The following is a 19,445-nucleotide window of genomic DNA, read 5'->3' as shown; positions in this document are numbered from 1 at the left end:
TCATCTCAGATGACTTAAACACATAAGCTTCAGAAGGTGAAAACAAATCCCAAAATAAACAAGAACACAAAGACATGTTGGAGGATATATCTACCAACAACAACTACAGTGTAACGTTCTCTTCAAAAAGACATCTCACATTCTTTATAATCTTTATTAGCAATAACTACTGGATATGGACAGTTTGTAAGCCAACTAGTTGATGGATTTACCCTTGAACTCCTTCCTTAATCACTCCAGTGGCTGAGTTCCACTATCTAATCATACACAAGATAATTGGCTTAAAGTGGATAAAGAAACAGTAGATACGTTATATCTTGGTTTTAGTAAGACTTTTGATGCTGTTGCTAGACAGGAATGTATCTAATACCATAAACTGGGTCAGATGAAGGTCAGATGAAAATTCGCTCCTTAAAAGAGCATTTATCAACATATTACTGTCAAAATAGAAATTGATTCCAAATATGGTCAAAGTGATGGCAAAGGAAGCATCAAAGATGATGAAAAGTTACTAAGAGGTACTTTTCCTCTCTTGTCTGATGGAAACAAAGGGAAGTCTGGATGTCTTCCCCTCTTGTTCTCAGAGAACACAGCAGTCAGACAAATAGATCCCCACCAGTCACAGTCTGTGTCTAGGAAATTGTACTGAAGAACCCATACAGACAATGTTTGAAGAGTATTTCTTTCATTTTATTGACTGAATCAATATGGAAATCTGTGTTTGCTGTATATGACAACTTTCACATGCATATATATTTATCAGAAATTTTATTTAATAACTCCTTTGGGGATTCTCTAAAGGATAACTAGAATCCAATGTAAAGTTCCTGCTTTCCTAACAAATAAGAGTATTCAAGCTTCTGCTGGTTTGGGTTTGATTGGGTTTTTTGTTTTCTCTCTGCACCACCTCAGTTCCAGTGGAGCCATAAATGGACAGGCCTGTTCTCAGATTCCTGACCTCACGCAGTGTCAGTCTCTGGGCTGTTTTCCACAGCATATATTTTATCTGTAGTCTGCCTAAATCCACCCTGTTAATCTGCAGTTCACAGATGGGGGGGGGGGGGGGGGGAGGGGGAATTAAAAACCCCAGATTTCTGAGGTCTAGTGAGCAGCTCAGTATCAACTCAAGAAGAACACGTAGCTCTGTGAAGTTCATCCTCTCCGCCCTTGCTACCGGTCAGACCTTTATGGGGAATTACACCGCTATGACTGGGAGCCTTTGTGAATCACGAGAGGTTGCCTAATGCCTCCTAATGCCTAATGCTCAGAGCTGGCAAAGGTGTAGGGCTGGGGAAGACGTCATCAAGCGGAATGGGAGAGGGATGGAGATACCGCCTTTCCTTCCCCCTTCCCTCCCGTTCCCTTCCCCGCGGCCGCTCAGCGCGCCGCGCGCTCCACCCGCCCCTTCCCACTCACGCCGCGGCGCGCGCTCGGCTCCGCTCCGCGGCCCGGCGACGGCGACGCTCCCTCCGCCCGGACGGGACCCTGCGGCCAATCGTCTCCCCTCTTCTTGGAGCGGGCCGGCCCGCCGGCCTATCGCGAGCCGTCGTGCTCCGCAGCCCTGGGGGACGCTGGCTACCGCTTCCGCCCGGTGCCGTTGCCATGGGCACGGGGACGCCATGGCCGAACCCTCCCCGTAGGGTCAGATCCCGGCACCTCCAGGCCCCTGGTCCCGGGCAATAAAAACAGAAACGGCCTGAATAGAGTCCAGGAGATTTTTTTATTGCTTTTACCAACTTTCTGAAATGTTACAAAAGATAATTTTATTCTAGCAGTAATTAAAACAACACAAAGGCTGAATCTTTCACATTAAAGACAAGTCTGAGAGTTGTGTTTTCTGTATAAACTGAATTTTGATTCTACAGCTGGAATAATGTTTTCGTTTGCTTTGGATTTGGTTATAAAGTAAGAAAACGTCACTGTAATTAGAAAAGCAGTTGTAAAAAATTCAAACCATACAGTATGTAATCACATTTCAAATAAAGAGTATTAAAATCAAAACCTCAGTTCAGCTGCAGAAGCTGAACCTGGAAGACACTTTTGCACAGGACCATCAGCAACGATAGAAAAGAAAACACTATAAATGATGTGTCTTTCCAATAAAATAATTTAGAAAAGTATCCATTTTCGAACTTATTCATTATTCCAAATAAATGTCAACAGATACTAAATTCAATATGAAAGTGTCTTTAGGTTAACTTCAATGCCAACTACAAAGTTCTAGAGGTTTTCACTAAAAACATTATAAAATAAAATCGACTTAAACTTACTGAGCAATTTGCTTTATTTATAGCACTACATTTATGCTGACTCAAAGCTGTGTGTCTCTATAGTCTTAAAATTTGCCATAAAATAAATTACTGTTGGTATAAAGAAAATATTTCACACATTTGTACTGTACTTGATAATTTTGTCCTAGATGAGTAATTAAAACATTACTAATCATAAAAAAGCAAAAAGAAAACTAAGCTCACTGTGGTGCTCATCTGACAGACTAAATTTGTGAACTGAAAGTCATGAACCATTTACCTTATGATTTACAGAACATATGTACAAGACAAACCCTTTAGAATGGTGCAGGCTCTGTGATGTGACAACTATTTGTTACAGATATATTTTACAGCCTGTCGAACCTGCCTTTAGGAAGTTACTGTATACAGACAGAGATGCAAGTGAATGAAGCAAATGATAACTTATGGGAGAACGTTCATTAAATGTGGAAAAAATGGCCAAGATACTTGGTTGGAAAAAAACACCATTAGGGCACCAAATTCTACCCTAAAAGGTTTTATGATGACAAACTTGGCAATTTGGAACATTTCACAGAAAAATTTTAAAAATATTATGTTATAACTGCAAAATTAATCTAGGAAGAAACTGTCATTAACTTGGGCATATGTAAACAGAATGAGAAACATGTCACTGTAATACATGTGAAAACAGTAAGAATGACTTGTCTAGAATATAATTTAAACATGCAACTGCATTTTAAGTGATACATTTTAGATGATAATTTAAATGGAGTGGTCAAAATTAAGACCTACACTTCATGTAAACATTCATATTTTTAAATAAATTAAAAAAAAAAGAAAAGAAAAAAAATGAAAAAAGAAGAAGGGGGGAAAAAAAAAAAAGGAAAAAAAAAGAGGGACTTCCTGAGGTGGCTCTGCAGCCAGGTACACAGTAGCACTAAGCTCCATTCCAGGAAACCAAGGCATCTAAAAAAAGTGCAGGGTTGTTTATTTTTCTCTGACTGTTGGAATGGAAATACATTGGCGTAGTTTTTACAGGGCTTAAACCCTATGAAAAAAAATCAGTGCACAGCAATTATCACTGCTCTTTTGCATCCATTAAGGCAAAACATATATCTAAAATAGAAACTACATCCTTAGCCATTTCATTTTAATACCATGCGTGATTTTAAAGCAGAGAAGGTGTAAAATGAGCAGCGAATCACTTAACCATGGATTATCAATAGAGATTTATGCACTTAATACCAGATCTTCTCCTGTTCATATGGGGAAAAAGTGCAAGTATAACGTGCTACTACTGCCTAGGAATACTGGAACTAAAGATTACTGTAAACTGGTTTGCCAAGTTATGGTCTTTCTGGCACTGATTAAAATATCTACACAATAAATAAATACTGTGATTAGACTTGTGGGCTTTGGTTTTGTTTCCTTTCTACTTTACTAGAAATATATCCACTTCCTGTAATATTGACCTAAACTTAACCTTCCCAAAGTAGAAGCCAGACACAAGGTGTGCAGCACCACAGAACCCTGATTTCCAGCATTAAAGAGTTAGAAATCCAAGAGGCTTATAGTAATTTTTTGTGTCTTTGGAAACTGTTGTAGGACTCTGAACATTAAGTGTAAAATACTACTGGGAGGACTAGAACAAAAGTAATGTGTTGTGGACAATGTCACCTAAAATGCTCAAATTATCTTCTCTCTTCGATTCAGCAAGAGCTACTTAGTAGTCAACAACTGACATGCAGATATGTGCTTTTTATTTTTTTAAATAATGTAGAAAGTTTTGGGAAACCATCTGCTGTAGTTTCACTGTATCTCAGTTTGATCAGAGGGAAAACATGGGTTATTTTCTAAAAGAGCACAAACTCAAACTAAGGCACAAGCTACACTATTATCTAAGAACACCGGTCATTACACAGTATTGGTCAAACTGCTAATGCAGACCTCACTTGCTTTGCCACTGACCTGAGCCTTTGTTATGACAGTTTGGATACCATTATTCATATTGCTGTACACTACAACTTCCTTTCTTTAAACTGTCTTCTTGGAATTCAGTCAAATGAAAAAAGGAAAAAAAAAAAAGGAAGAAAAATGTTAAATAATTACATTACATTTAAAGGGAACAGTAACAGTCCGTGTAATGTAAATGCTATTTTTAAATGTTTCTATTTATTCCCACTGATTGCTTTATTTTTGTAATATACAATTACCTTCTCTTGAGGTGACACTTGGCTGAAGTGCACCAAAATTCCACCTCAAGTGGTATTTTCAGATAAAGTCTGCCTTCCTCCAGAATCAGCTCCTTTTGCTGGACCACCTCAACTGGTCCATGATAAAACTCCCAATTTTGCCAACAGTTTGCTTAATAGCAAACAGCATCTTCTAATTTTAAATTAGTACAGATTCTAATTAAAGCCATTGCAATACATCCAGAAAGGTCTAGTGGCAATACAGAATGTAAAGAGATGGAAAGTAAATACAAAAAAAACCCCTAAGGTATAAGGCAAAAAGTATTAACAATGGAAACTGCGCAGGTAATTGATCAAGATTTTCATTTATATATAAAATTCTCATTATTTCAAATATTATAGTGCTAAACTCTAGAACTTGAAAATGTTAAGTATAATAAATGCACACTGACTGTATCTTTATCAGTAGAGCCCCCCAAAAATCCCATTTACTTTAATAAATGAATATTTATTTCTTCAATTCATTGTACATGATAAAAATTTATACTAATTAAAATAAATAAAATGTTTAAAAATAAGTTGGTGTGATATCATATATGCCCTTTACAATGGAGAGGATCAGAACTGTACACACAAATACCACAAGCAATTAGTAATCCATAAAATAATACTGATCATAAACCTATTCCAGAATTAAACTACAGCTAATTTAATCAAATACACAGTAAATTTAAAACCCAAGAAATATATTTGATGAAGACATGAAACTTTTAGAGTATTTCATTCTTAGAGCTAAGTAAATCAGACTCTGCAAGTTAATAGAAAAAAATGCAAGTAAAAACCAGAAGAAAAGAATTCAAGAGTACTGTTGTGGTAAGTATGTATAACTTTGTAGAGACCAAATTGCTGCCTGTAATTTCAAATTATATTGTGTAAACATGGAGTGTCCAGAATGGCAAATACTGACTTGGGGATCTAATTACTGCACTCATACTGCTACTGGACAATAATGAAAAACCAAGACACAATTAAAAAAAAAAAAAAAAAAGGGAAAGCAGGAAACCAGGGTATTTAGATATATTTTAAGGCTTAACTAACCATCTGACTTAGGGCTCTAGGCCACTTCTGTAGAATAGGAGAGACAGATTCCAGAAAACACTAGCATGGAGTGGAGACAAACCACAGCAGTTCTTGTCAACAGCACATTAACATTTGTTCTATGAAACCACAAAAAAAAGTATACCCTGCAAAAAACAAGCACTAATTGCCTGCATGGAAAACAAACTTCTGTAGCGCACATTATAAACAGAGGTATTGCAAAACTTTAAGCCATGTGGACCAGTAACCATCAGCAAAAGCTGATGTAACTTTTATGCACATATTGATTATTGAAAATAATAAGCATTCATTACAGTCTTCCTATTTAAAAATTAAAATAAAATTCCCAATAAAATAAATAGCTGAAGTGTGATTACCACTCATCTTACTTATTGGAAAAATCTTCGCATTACGCAAGCATATCTACAGTGCCCTAAACAATGGCAGAATTAAATATATGTTGCTCCTTAAATTGGAAATCACACTTCCATGGTATAATATCCTACAGTGATACATATATACACACACAAATACACACAATTCCTCTTGGTTCCGTTCTATAAAGATGTTTCAGCATCCACATATTTCACAACAGGTGATTTTTCCACTTCTATTTTCACACTTTCTGGTTTTTCAGGGCTGTTCAAAAACAAAGAGGAAAATGTAAGGTTTGGTTCACTTTCAAACATTTTATACTTTACAAAGAACACTAGAAGTATTTACATAGAGACACTTTCATGATGCAATTCTATTAAATTTTAGTAACTGTTAAATACTATTCACAAGAACAGTACAAGCCTAAAGAGAGAAAATGCCAATCTCTCATCCATAAATACCATTTCCAATCCCATTGCTATTATTGATTTGAAACTGTTTGGCAAAACATCTTTAAAAAGAAAAAAACCAACAACACAGCAACCTGCAAAATCGTCTAGTTAAAAATACTCAAAAATACTTAACAAGCAATATTACTAACACTGCTTTATTCTTGGACAGAGAAACTATTTTGTTCATAATACAAGACTAGGAAAACATTTAGGTCTTTTCAAAAGGGAGAACCACACTTGCAACAACAGTAGAGGACAGTTAGAAACCTGCATAAGTGTCCATTCAAGTGAAGTGGAAGACCCTAAAGACAAGTGGTTGGCTGGCACCTGAACAACTGATCCTCTTAGGGACGCAGCCATTGAACGGTGCCTTATTCAAGGACAAAAAGGAATGTCCCGAGGTAATTGCAGGACAGTAAAAGATAAAATGAAAGAGCATAAGAGGAAGGATTCTCGAGGCATGAGTATTAGAAGAGATGACACATCTGTAAAGTTGCTCTCTAAGGAAAAAAATGTATTAAAAATTCATACAAAGAGAAAAATTCTGGGACTCCTTGGAAAATACAAGTGTGTGCAGACTCCACAGAGTCTGTAAACTATGACAGATGGTTGAGGGAGAAAGAAAAAGCAATCTGAATCAGTTCAGATCCAGAAAAAAAAAAAAAGAAGAAATATATTTTTTTTAAATATATAATTTTTAATAAATAATGTCAACCCACACAACATGTCCTCTGGAATTATAAAAGACATGCTTGCATTAGTATTTGAAACTGATAAATCTGAAAATAGCACTGCCTACAGAACCATTTTTACCACAGCACTGAATATCTGTCCATACCACAAAATGAAGACTGTTACACAGAAAAACCTTAACAGAACTGAGATGAATAATTTACTGGCAATTACTTTTGACTGAGCAGTAGTGACATCTCTAAATCTTGACAGCACCCACTAGACAAGAAAGTGTAGCAAATATCTCAAAACAGCAACAGAGTTAAGGCTCAAGGAAGTCCTGCCTTTTAACATTTTCTAGATTGATGCAATATCAGATTGCCTCTTGAAAGAGCTGGTTTCTGGCATCAGTTTTTTATTTTCAATTTATAGTTTTAGGAAGTTCTCTACCAAGATGAAATTTTTACTGTACTAAGCTCAAGCAGGGTATGTTATGGAATAAAAGGGAAATGTCTAATAGCAAAACATAACAAATAGATGGAATAATGAATACATGCTTAGTAATCAAAAAACATTGCAAACTTGTCAGAAGCCTGATTTGCTAGTGCTGCATATAATTCTATACTAACTTAACTTACTCAGAAAACAGTACAACTCCATCTTGTGCTTTCCTAACTTGTAACTACCTGAAAACCAAAATCTTAATTCTTCTGGAAAGAAAAATTCAGGTCTGTATCTCTTCAAGCCTTATACACCCAACAACTATCAGATAAGGTACTAGAAACATCCACAAATTCTGTAACAGATTTCTGAGAATTTAGCATGAAAGAAAACAATTAAAAGAAGAGGGTAGACTGATAGATATGCTCTGTTATCTATCTAATGCCTCTATTATTTGTCTTCCTGACAGTCTTGTTCATGTAGTACTCAAGTTTTAAAAATGTTTCAATTAAACACGAAATTAAACATTTTAAAAGTGTTTAAACAAATACAGGCTAGAGGTTCACTCGAAATGGTGCCTGCACTCACAAGTCTCTTCAGCTTTTCCTCTTCACCCTTGGCTGACCTGCTGTCTGGTCAAAGCAAAGCCGTATTTCCATGCCTAATTTGGAGCAACACACGTGCTGAATAGTCAGATGGTACAAAAGTGCTAAGTGGCCACTCACTTCTACTGTTTCCATGATGCAAGCTCAACGGCACCTGAGATAGCTTGCACAGTTATATATGAACACTCCCTTCTCACCATGAACTCCTCCACCGAGATGTAATTTTATACAAAATCTGACAATTTCTTATCTTTGAAACATGCCTTCCTTTGACAGAATTGGCTGAAAGGGATCAACCAAGAGAGATGCGTAGACAACAGGATTGCATAAACTTAGTGTTCCAAGGCAACCATGCCCATTCTCCCTTCTTTCCTACATAAAAACTACTAAGCAATAGTTGCATTGTGATGGAACAGTTCACAGATACCAGTCCCTATAAAATACAAGCCTTTCAGGAAGTTGAGGATATTCCACGTATTCAGGTTTTGGTTTATTTCCCTTGATAGATTCAGCCAGACAGGAAAGAAACTAGGACAGAAGAGCAGAAAGATTCATTGCACCCAGAGCTGGTTGTTCGACGGGGACTTCACTGAGAAAAAGGCTCCCAACCAGTACAGAAGATGCACGTCAGCTCACAGGGAACTGAGACTCCTGATCTGTCCAGTACCTCATTCAAATATATTTTATACTTAGTGAAGGTAGTATTTGAGACAGGTTTAATTTTTATAATATTAAAAATGAGTTGAGGAAAATGAATCAAGCAACCCACCCAGAGAACCCTAAGGCAGATCCTAGGCAGCATAAAGCAACAATGAAAGTGACTTACCATTATTCCCAGTCGAATTTGTAATGTTGAGGATCAAACCACTGCCATGCTCATATACACTCTAGTATTTAGAAACCCTAAGCCCATCAGAGCAGTAAACACTTGTATTAAGCAAATAAAGAGTAATTTCAAAATTACTATTTAAAATAATACATTTAATTAAATAATTCCTTATAGAAATTGATAAACTTCATAATGAAGAAAAATTAAGTTTGAATTCAAGTTCCTCTAAACTAAAAATCAGTAACTCAGAGTTAAAAACCACATATATTCATTTTTTTGATATACATTTCAAGAAATACAAGTACAGCTGCTAAACACAAGACCACAGTTAGAAAACATGTGAGTAATTATAGCTACCTCAGGTTAGCTCTGGTTACTTTGGCATTCTCAGTACTCATGGAAAGAGCCTTCCACTGTGCAGTTTTGGCCATTTCGTCTGATATGTTTACAACTGAGGGATCAATGCTAAAGAACAAACATACTTTCTGGTTAGTATTCAATTCCTTGCAATAGTATTATACTTACTGTCACTCATCATTTACATCAGTTGTGCCTTTTCTCAATATTTACACAGCCACAAGTTGAGTTCATCTCTCAAAAATGTATTTCAACAAAAAACTGAAAATTTAACTCACTAGCACTACCATAATCACACATCATCTTGGAAGTTTTTCACATAGATACCACTAAGACATTGAGAATATTTGAGAGATAACTCATATGCTCAGAAATAATGAATTTAATCACGCTGTTCTGCTAAGGCTTTCATAAACCAGTTACTTTAGGTGGCTTCCAGGAAATAATCAAGGGCAAAGAAGCAAATGTTAATAAAATTTCAAAATTGGTATCTCAGGTTAGAGTTAAAACTACTAAAAATCTAGAAATTACAATTATCTAGACAGATTTCAAGGTTTGGTTTTTTTCCAGCAAAGACATTTTTCAACGTTCTTTTGCCAGACCACTCTCCTCCCAAGTCCTGTAGAAGATAAGTTCACCCTCAGACATGGTAAGTTTTTAAAATCTATTTCCACTTTTGTCCTCCACACATTTACATGTACAGTAGACTTAGGTGTTGCCTGTACGTATGTTTTCTGTCCTGTTCCATACTTAAGCTTCACAGTCTACTCCAGGTTATCCGTAAGAGTTTTTCGAACAGCAAAGAAATTTTTCAAAGCCATTTTTCCTCAGGAATCCCCATAAGATACAAGGCAGCAGAATACATATTAAACACACGCACACAGTTGATGAAATCACAGTTCTACTGTGAGAGCAATTAGCAACTCAATTGTTTTTTAAAAAAGCTTTAGCATTTAGTATTTTCATTTGAGTTGCTACAGTCTGATTAAGCCTGCTCTCCGAGTAATACTCATCAGGAATAATTTCTGCCTGTTCCCAACTCACATCAAGGTAGACCTGACACTACCCTAGATTCATAGGAAGGCCAATTTTTAACCCAGGAACCCTCAGAGAGGAAAAGAAAAGTGGTAAGCTACTTATCTGTCACATCTTCAGAGTGTGTTGGAACAGTTGTAGAATACTTGACAACTCAGTTAAATACAACCCCCAGTAAGGGAGAGACGTACTGAGACAAAATGCCTTCCAAAGCTGAAGGAATTTCCATCAGTGAAATTCCAGCACTCCCTTTTCTGGAAAAGAACCTGTCCTCATATTTACTTTCAGAAAATGACCTTTTACTAAAGTAAAAATGGTTGCCTGTAAAAAGGGGTTTTTGCACCATAGAAGTTACTGACTTTAGACCTCACTGAAGTAAACCAAAGAATTCCACACTTAGACTTCGTCTGAAAAATCCAAGTGGCTGGTAAACACATGGCTCAACTGATGCTATTAGTTGCTTAATGCTCAGTATTTCATGCACAGTAGCACACAAATATTCCATAAAAACTGACCAAGGATGCTTCTTCACCTTTAGTACAGCTGGTCGAAATTGAGTCATCTGATCTGTTCAAGATGGTCATGTAAATTTATAATTAAGATGCAGTTTTAAAGAACAATGCAACATAAAAATACTACTGTAGCATCATGAGATATACCTTCATAATTCCTAATCATGGCTAAGTTACAAGCTTGGGAGGAAAAAAAATTAATTCAACCCATACCAACTTAATATAAAGCAAATTACACCATGTGATACAAAAACTTTTAAAAGACCAACATTTTATTATACCTGCATTTCAGCGTTTTTACAGGAAAATTCAAACTTGCTTCTCCATATGCAAGGTGTACGCTTTCATTGTCTGAAAGCATTCTCTCTGCTTCCTGTAAATTCCAAGTAAGAAGTTTGTAAAATTAGTCATGCAGCAGAAACCAAAGTATCTCACACTGACAGTTATTCCATTCGGATAAGGTACTGGAGTTGCATGCAGGAGAAAAAGCTTATGACCTTTTCTCTTAGAAGTGTTTTATTCAGGCAAGGGAGATGGGAGAATAGGGAAGGAGGGTGTTACAAGCTTTGTAAGGAATTCAGCTAGGTGATATGTACAGCAAGGCTGGACTTTTATGGAGAAGTTACACAAGCTGTATTACTATATTACTGGTAACTCGTAGTTGCTTTTAATGAAAACACACACACACACACACGAGCACCATATCCCTGATACTATGAACTGTTCTGTGGTGAATTTAAGCAGGATAAGGAACCCTACTCCACCACTTCCATCTCCCCTTCCTTTTTCTCTCCCTCTTCATTTTCTCTCCTTCTAATCTGATGAAAGACACAAAACTCAACATTTTTGTGTTAACTACTGCTTCTTTCCACTTTGCTTGGTAATTTTCATCACAAATAAGACTCACGGTCCATAATAGCATAATTGAAACAGTGACTTAATTCCTTAACTGTCAGCAATAGTTCCTCTAGAATTAAATCTCATTAGTAAGGAATTTCAAAATGTATATTTGGTATATAAGGTCATATGCTCAGGTCACTTAAAATTCTTTTTCATCCTATTATTTCCTAGTAATTTACAACATGCTTAGTTTGATTGTTTTCACACTTACTTCTTTCTCTTTTATCTTTTTGTCATCTTCTTTCTTCTTTTTACTTTCTGGCATAAGATCATCAAGCCAACTAAGCTCTCTTTTGGTGAAACATAAATCCATGAGCTTGCGAATGAACACTAAAGCTAGAACCTTAAGGGAACCACAAATGAAATTATTTATATTTAACTATTTAAATGAACAAAAATTCACACATGCTTTCAGTACACTCAATCTGTAGTTGAAGCCCTTTTTTCTACTACTAGTTTTATCTTACCACAAAGTTAAATAATTTCCACTTTCAATAGCTATTCACAATTGAACTGCTTTTTTTCAGGAAATGAAAAGTCTTTGTGTTTCAAAGGGGTTTTGGTTTCTTTCCCACTCCTTTCTTTCTTAAAGCAACAAACATCTTTTGAAGAGATTCTGAATAAATCACATACTCTTGTAAAATTACTAACTTGTAAAAAAGAAAACTTACCATCATAGGGAAAACAACAGCAGCTGCAGAGGCTTTAATTACCCACAACAGAACTAGACAAGTGAGTTGAATGACTGTAAAGATATGAACCTTCCAGAGTGGCACATAACGTAGATAAATCAAGTCAGGTTGATGTTTGGCAGGCATTCCAAACAGTTTTATACGGTCAAAAAACTGCACGGAAAATGAAATCATACTTCAATTAATTATTTTATGTCTCTCCGAAAGAAAATAAACATTTTTATGGGACTCCAGAAAGGTAAGCTAATTCCAAATAAAACACTAATGAAAGACACTGAATATTCAAGGAGGTGGAACTGGGGGCTATTTTGTTGGGTTCCCCCCCCCTCACACTAATAATAAAAAATTCCAGAATATTGCAGAAAATTTGTTTCTTGGCTAGACTATTGAAGGAATAAATTAAAAAGAACTGGAAAGTGAAGGCACAATACTGTAGGAATTGTGACACTCAGGAAATTATCCTACACACTATTCAGACAATATGGAGTAGCATTATTGTGGCTCACATAATGTGGTGTGTTACAGTTTCCTTTTCAGTGTTAAACAAACTGCTCATTAATATCAGATTTTACCTGAATGCCTTTTAATGAAGATACTCCCATGTAAAGAAATACACCATACAAAACTGGCATTGGAATAAACTGGGGAAGAAAAAACACTCACAGTTAAAAGTGGAATCAACACGGCATAAGATAGCAGTCCATATCAGAGAAAGACACAGACCAAGTTATTTTTTACTTTATATTTTACTCAAGTAAAATCTGTAAAATCTGAGGCCCTTTATTTATAGAGAAAATATATGCATCACTGAGTAGCAAAAAAATCTAGAACTAACAAGGCTATCCCCAGGATTAAAAAAGCAGTTCCATCTTGACTGCCCATTCATTCAATTTTCTAGGTTGCAACCATGATTTTTATTCATGCTAAGTATACTGCTTTATGTTGCAATTTGATAGGAACTGTATTGACACTACTGGATTCTGCACAATTTCATGAAATTACCATATGAAGTCTTACTTTTGATCACTTATCTTGCATTTCTGGAGCAGTTGAAACAAAAACCCCACCAGACCAGCTGAGCTATGAAAGTCTGCTAATTTTTCAGAGCTAAATTTTGCTTCAGTAAGATCAATTTAAAGCTTACTGTAGATAAAATTTATAATAATTTAAATAATAATATATAATATACATCTTATATAATTTAATATTAAATAATTTTATCCTTTAATATAATTTAAAGCCTAGTAAGATAACAAAGTTGTCTACTGATTTCAGTGGCACTTGCATCAAACTTCTACAGTGAAGCTTTCAAGTAAAGGACAGTCAACGTACAATTTGAAATCTTAATAAAAACTGCTGCTATCAAGCTTGAACTTGAACATAATCAAGCTTTGATTAAACAGTGTGGAATAAAACTATGCCTTAGGGATTCATTACTGCGTGTGTGGTGTGGCTAGTGTCTTCACTGTAAGCTCTATAATTTGATATTTTAACTTCTACTGCATTAAATCAGTATAAATCCACACATGGAACAAAAGCACAGCAACTGACAGATGCAAGGCTTTGTTCTCCTTACTTCTTTTGAACAATAACAGTCATTCACACTGAAAAAGAAAAGCATTTAATAAAAAACAAGAGAAATTATTTCATTCCTATTACCACAGGTCCATTAAAAAAGCATTAGTTTCTAAGAATCAGCTGTTTTAACATGGGGTAAACATCTTGTTTCAGCAATCAGCACTTTTAACTTTTGCTTTTGAGCAACAATAAATCTATTTCATTATTTTTGCTTTTGTTTCTGATAATTTGCATTATATAGCGAAGTTCTTGGAAGCTTTTCAACCAGAGATTGTCAACTCTGAATACCTATTTTTAGTAACTAGTACAGCCTTATTGTTTTCAGACCTTGACATTCTTTAACACATACAAATGGCTAATTCTTTAGAATTTACAATATGTAACTCTAATTACTAAACTATAGCTGCGTGTTCACAGGTTTATTCCTTCCCATTATCTAAATTTAAGAAGCTATGTTTCTCATTAAATTACTTATGATCTGTCTTTAAACTGACTTTTGCAAAATTCTATAAAGATATTAGCAATGATGCAGTATCTGATATTCTGGCAACAAAGAGCAGCTCTTTTGTTTCTCCTTTTAACTACTGGATTTGAAACAACTAAGCAGAAGTTGAACAGCTTTTAGTAAAATCTGAGCAAAAAGCCAACCGAACTGAGTAGTTTTCTTTCAATAAAGTCCTTGAAAGGCCACTAGGGATATCAATTAAGAGAAAAAGTGTAATCTGAAGCTACAATACAACCAGCAAAATCACTATTACACCATGATGATGCATAAGATAATCTTGACACTATAAGCATCAAATGAAGTTTAATAAGCTGAAGATAAGAACAAGTGAACAATATAATTTCTGACTATCACCTTTTAAACCAGATGGTTTTGTTCCTTCTGCTGTATTGTATTACTTCTGCTCAAGTAACTTGATATCTTTATCACACTCCTTTTCTCTCCCCATTTATGCACTCACATAAAAACTACGGGTTTTGGGTAATATAGATTCAATAAACTAAAAAAGAGCTGGCAAGAAAACCAGGTATGACAGACAAAGGTTGCTTTCTTTACTATTCACTACGTTCCTAGTTTTCTCAGATTTTGTTTTCTTACATCCTCCCACACTGTTTCTATTCAACTAACATCTGTTGCTAAAAAAGAAATTAAAGAATGGGTCCAGGCATGTTTTACTTAACATAATAAAACTTCCTAACATTATGAAATGCTAAATCACAACATCAAAATCAAAAGCACAAAGAAACTATTTTGGAAAAACTTTTACCTTTAACACAGAGGTCATGAACACTGACATCCCCATCAGCACAAAAATCATCAATCCTGTCACTCGCTGCTCCCGGATTCCCAAAAACTTTGGTTGTTCTCCTGGTGCTGAGCACTGAGATTCAACTTTCAGGCTGTTAACGTGACTTATAGACAGGACAGTTGCAGCAACAAACCATGGTAAACCCATGAGAGAACATATCCCCAACATAACACCAACCATCAGCAGATCAAGATGATAACCACAGCCTTTCTGTAAAATTAAGCAAACAAATATCTTGATAAACTTTCTATTTATATGATACCATATTTTCAACTCAGCCGGTAAATATAACTATAAAATTACATACTTTGAGAGGGTCTACAAAATTGTATTTGTTCTTTATTAGTCAATTTAAACATTTATTTAGTAGCTGCTGTTAATGTTCCATAAATTTGCAGAATGAATCTGATTTAAAATAAACTTGACTTACGCAACACTAGGCTTTCAGAAAAATTACTTTACCTTCAGTTTATGCTCTTTCCTGTTTATAATAACAGCTGTTATTTGTTGATCCATGAAAATGAGAATAGTACAGAGTAAAGCAGGAACAGCAGCAACTAAGAGTGTCCACCAAGGGTTGCTTCCAAGAGGATCTATGAACCATCCTCGGTCTTTTCGGGTGGGCTGTAGAAAACCCCCAACAACAATAAGAATTAAATGACTATAACAGAATGCAGATTTTATTGCTGCAAACAACTTCAACGAACAACAGATCAGTTTCTTAAATATGCATTCAGATTTTTTTCCAATGGCTTTGACCAAAAGACTGATTTAGCTATTACAAGTGAACATAACATTTACGTGGAAAAAATTAAAACAAATCCATTCAATCCCTCATATTTGTACATTTGCACAAAAGAATGCTTCCTTTTCAGTTATAATATAAAGCAGTCTCTTCTGTCAGGTGAGACATCCATCTTTTCTGAGAGACTACTTGATCAACTACATTGTAAGCAAAAAAGAGACATTTCTGTTTCTATACAACTCCATTGTTTTATTGTCTATAAAACTGCAAGCATTTTCAAAAGGTTTTATTTCTTACTTCAAATTTCTCTGGAACATGGAGCTTAGGAGAAGGTATTCCTATAAAATAGTCAATCAAAACCATGATTACTATGGTCAGAAATACTGCAAAGTCACTGATGGTAGAACGCACCTATAAAGGAAAGACTTGTGTTAAGTCTTGTTTTTTCATCATTACAATTTGCATGTACAGAAAGACAATTTCTCCCCTATGAAAAGTGAAGTCTGTCTACATTATACTATGTCACTGAACATTACATATATTTTCTCTGTTTTTTCACACTAAGCTGCCTGCCAGCATATGAAGTTGCATAAGATAAACATTCTGTACATTCAACTACCTCATAATGCTGTTCATCCAATTACCTCATTTAAAAGTGGTTTACTGCAAGAGGCAAAATAACTCCCTCATCATCTTCCTGTCCCCTCAACCCTACTAGGGGACTCAGCCATCACAGCTAGTCTCCTGTAGCTTAAGTCAGTAACATACTGAAGAGTTCTGAAATCAATATTCATACATTTGATGTTTTAATCGATAGGAGGCAGATAATCTGCAATACATTCAGATTATCAGAGATAATTTTATTAAACGTAAGGAACATTTTGCAGGAGTAGACTGAGGTTTACAGAAGATCTAACCACTTCATTCTGCCTACAAGACAATGTGTAAATCAGTCCAAGGATCATCATCATATTAGCCTCTATTAGAAAACACATTCCCCTGAGAAACCACTCAGAACTCTACAAACATCAGTAGTCTTGGGAAAGCAATCAACTGTTTTGTACGGATAAGCGAGGAAAACAGCAGCAGTATTATCTCTCCAAACGATATCTGGCAATTCCCATTAACTTAGGGGATTAGGTCTTCCAATGTTTAGAACATCTTGTTACAACTATACCAAAGTATAGACTAAGAACTGAATTTTCTGCAGCCGATTTCTTTCCTCTAATGTCTTCATTTTTGCAATTATTAGCTAATTTGGGGGGTTTAATCTCCTTTTCTGTCTTAAAATAAATATCGCAATAAAAATTTCAATTTAAGTTATATTAAGGTATTTATCACAAGATAACAATAGTCTCTAATCAGAATTACCTTAGTTGGGAAATAGCGTTTAGTCTTGAATTTCTTAAGGAAAGAGGAGAGGAAAAATGTTGTAAAGAATAGTATGACAGACCAGAAGAGAACATCTGGAATATATGGTCCGTGATGGCCACAAGCTGATCCACGAAACACACCATGAAATTTTAAACATTCCTGCAAAGAGAAAAACTCTTTAAATTTCTATGTTTTATACATTTAGTATATTCAATCAAGCTTGCAACTTTTTGATTTAAAACACATTTGAGAATGTCCACAATCCCAAAAAAGGGGGTTCTTTCCTTTATCACTACCTACCCTGAAATGCCAAAAATGTGTGCTGTCTGTTCCAGAAAAGCCACAGTAGCCATCACTGATTATTTCAGGATGCCAAAATGTTGGGAGATGCCCAATTCCTTTACTTTCACATTATTTCTATTCTGTTTTTCAAAGCATTGCAAGATAGAATGTATATAAAATAAAAGACTGAGGACTAACCCCATGAAAAGCAGAAGATCCAACATCAACTTTCAAGCTAACAGACATAAAAAACCCATCTCCTCAGTTTCTCCCACCTCTTTATTGATGATTTTGTTTTGTTCTGATACAGTTAAGGAAAACAAACAGACTTTGTAAAACAAGATTAATCCAACCATAAGAAAAAAGTTTCTGGCAAAGTAGAAATGCATGGTAAATAATGGATTTGAATAAAAAAGAAAACCAGGTCAGATGATCCCCTATCCAAAAGGCTTATTGAAATGCAAAGCAAAAAGTTAAAGCAGATGCACAGAGGTACAAGGAATCAACAAGCCAATAAATCTAATAGTTGGAAACAGCACTGCCACAACCTAGTCTTAAAGCGGAGTAATCACTGGAAATGTAACTTATGACAAGAATTCTTGTTAACAAAAGTAGTTTGATTACAAGCACAACCAAATCCTGGATCAGTTCCATCTCTCAGGTAGACTAAAGGTGATTCAGAGGATGAAAAGGTATATAAAATAAATAATAAAGTAAATATAAAAACTTAAGTCCAAGAGAAACTGCCATTCTAAGTGATTATGGTAAACTAGAAGTCATTAGTGGTACACAGAAAACAGCATTGCTAAAGCCCACGTAAAGCACCGTGGTTTTGCTGTGGAAAACACATACTTTCAGTGTTATGTCTAGGCTTAGACACAATGGGAGCCCATATACAGATTGCTGCTGCTGCTTTAGTAGCCTCAGATGCCTAAAGTGGGCACACAGAGCTAGCAAATGCAACACAAAATTTATACCAGATCCAAATCAAAGATGTAGGTGGAAAAAGATGCCAGGGTACACAAAGTGGCTGTACACAGCTGCATTTAGTCCACCTCACACCACCCAAGGAACTACTAATCAGCAAAAGTGTTTCTCCCTAAAGCCTCCCAGAGCACTTCCACATAGAAACTATCCCCTCTTCACCTACCCACAAAATCAGATACTGGTATAAAATCCACTTCATAAAGTAATGCTTTCAACCTTGTTCCAAACACTTATTTTCAATTTCAAATAATTATTTTCTTCCAATCAATATTTAGGTAGTTCCTTTGATTCTGTTCTAGTTATACCAATGTCCAACAAACTAATGGAACATGTTTGCTACCACATTTTTACTGCAGATTCCATTTTTACATCATCTTAAAAATATCTGTTCATCCTTTCCAGGAAACGGAAGAAACAAAGTTCCTGTTTATTCACCTCATCATATTCATCTGCACTTCAGAAAGACAACTGTGCTGCCTATCAGGTTAAAGTGGCTACCTAAAGCAGACTACTGTAGCATTAGTATTAGCATTTACTAAAATATTAGCATTTCTGCCCTGGACTTGCTCACTGAAATCTCTACAATGACTGTTTTTAAAGCCTCATGGAAGGAATGAGAGGGTTCAGAAATACATATATAAGGAAAACAATCCACGTTCAAATAAAAAAAGAAATCAGATGAAAAAATATTAATCAAACTGGTATTGTGCAGATATTTTTTATACATACAAACACACAGAGACATACATAGATC

General features: G+C 35.4%; 2 protein-coding genes across 2 annotated transcripts in view; both read right to left on the bottom strand.

Annotated features, from left to right (window-relative positions):
- The window catches only part of NEK10 (NIMA related kinase 10), a 91,924-nt gene extending 90,367 nt beyond the window's left edge, over window positions 1–1,557 (bottom strand). The window contains 1 exon segment of the mRNA XM_039387245.1: window positions 1,417–1,557. The gene's annotated coding sequence lies outside the window, so the exon portion shown is untranslated.
- A 144-nt stretch (window positions 1,558–1,701) lies between these two features.
- SLC4A7 (solute carrier family 4 member 7) overlaps window positions 1,702–19,445 on the bottom strand; it is a gene marked incomplete at its 5' end in the record, with an annotated part of 32,665 nt that continues 14,921 nt past the window's right edge. The window contains 11 exons of the mRNA XM_039387244.1: window positions 1,702–4,295; window positions 6,081–6,181; window positions 9,274–9,381; window positions 11,102–11,193; window positions 11,932–12,063; window positions 12,392–12,565; window positions 12,985–13,053; window positions 15,262–15,513; window positions 15,766–15,927; window positions 16,346–16,459; window positions 17,420–17,581. Coding sequence (XP_039243178.1) covers window positions 6,100–6,181; window positions 9,274–9,381; window positions 11,102–11,193; window positions 11,932–12,063; window positions 12,392–12,565; window positions 12,985–13,053; window positions 15,262–15,513; window positions 15,766–15,927; window positions 16,346–16,459; window positions 17,420–17,581 — 1,347 coding nt within the window. The remainder of the gene's footprint in view (window positions 4,296–6,080; window positions 6,182–9,273; window positions 9,382–11,101; window positions 11,194–11,931; window positions 12,064–12,391; window positions 12,566–12,984; window positions 13,054–15,261; window positions 15,514–15,765; window positions 15,928–16,345; window positions 16,460–17,419; window positions 17,582–19,445) is intronic.

Source organism: Pipra filicauda, unplaced genomic scaffold (assembly GCF_003945595.2).
Source record: "Pipra filicauda isolate LSUMZ 115617 unplaced genomic scaffold, ASM394559v2 scaffold545_size329813_pilon, whole genome shotgun sequence".
Lineage (NCBI taxonomy): Eukaryota > Metazoa > Chordata > Aves > Passeriformes > Pipridae > Pipra > Pipra filicauda.
The sequence above is the reverse complement of the archived record's forward strand: the minus strand, read 5'-3'. Positions and strand labels throughout refer to the sequence as shown.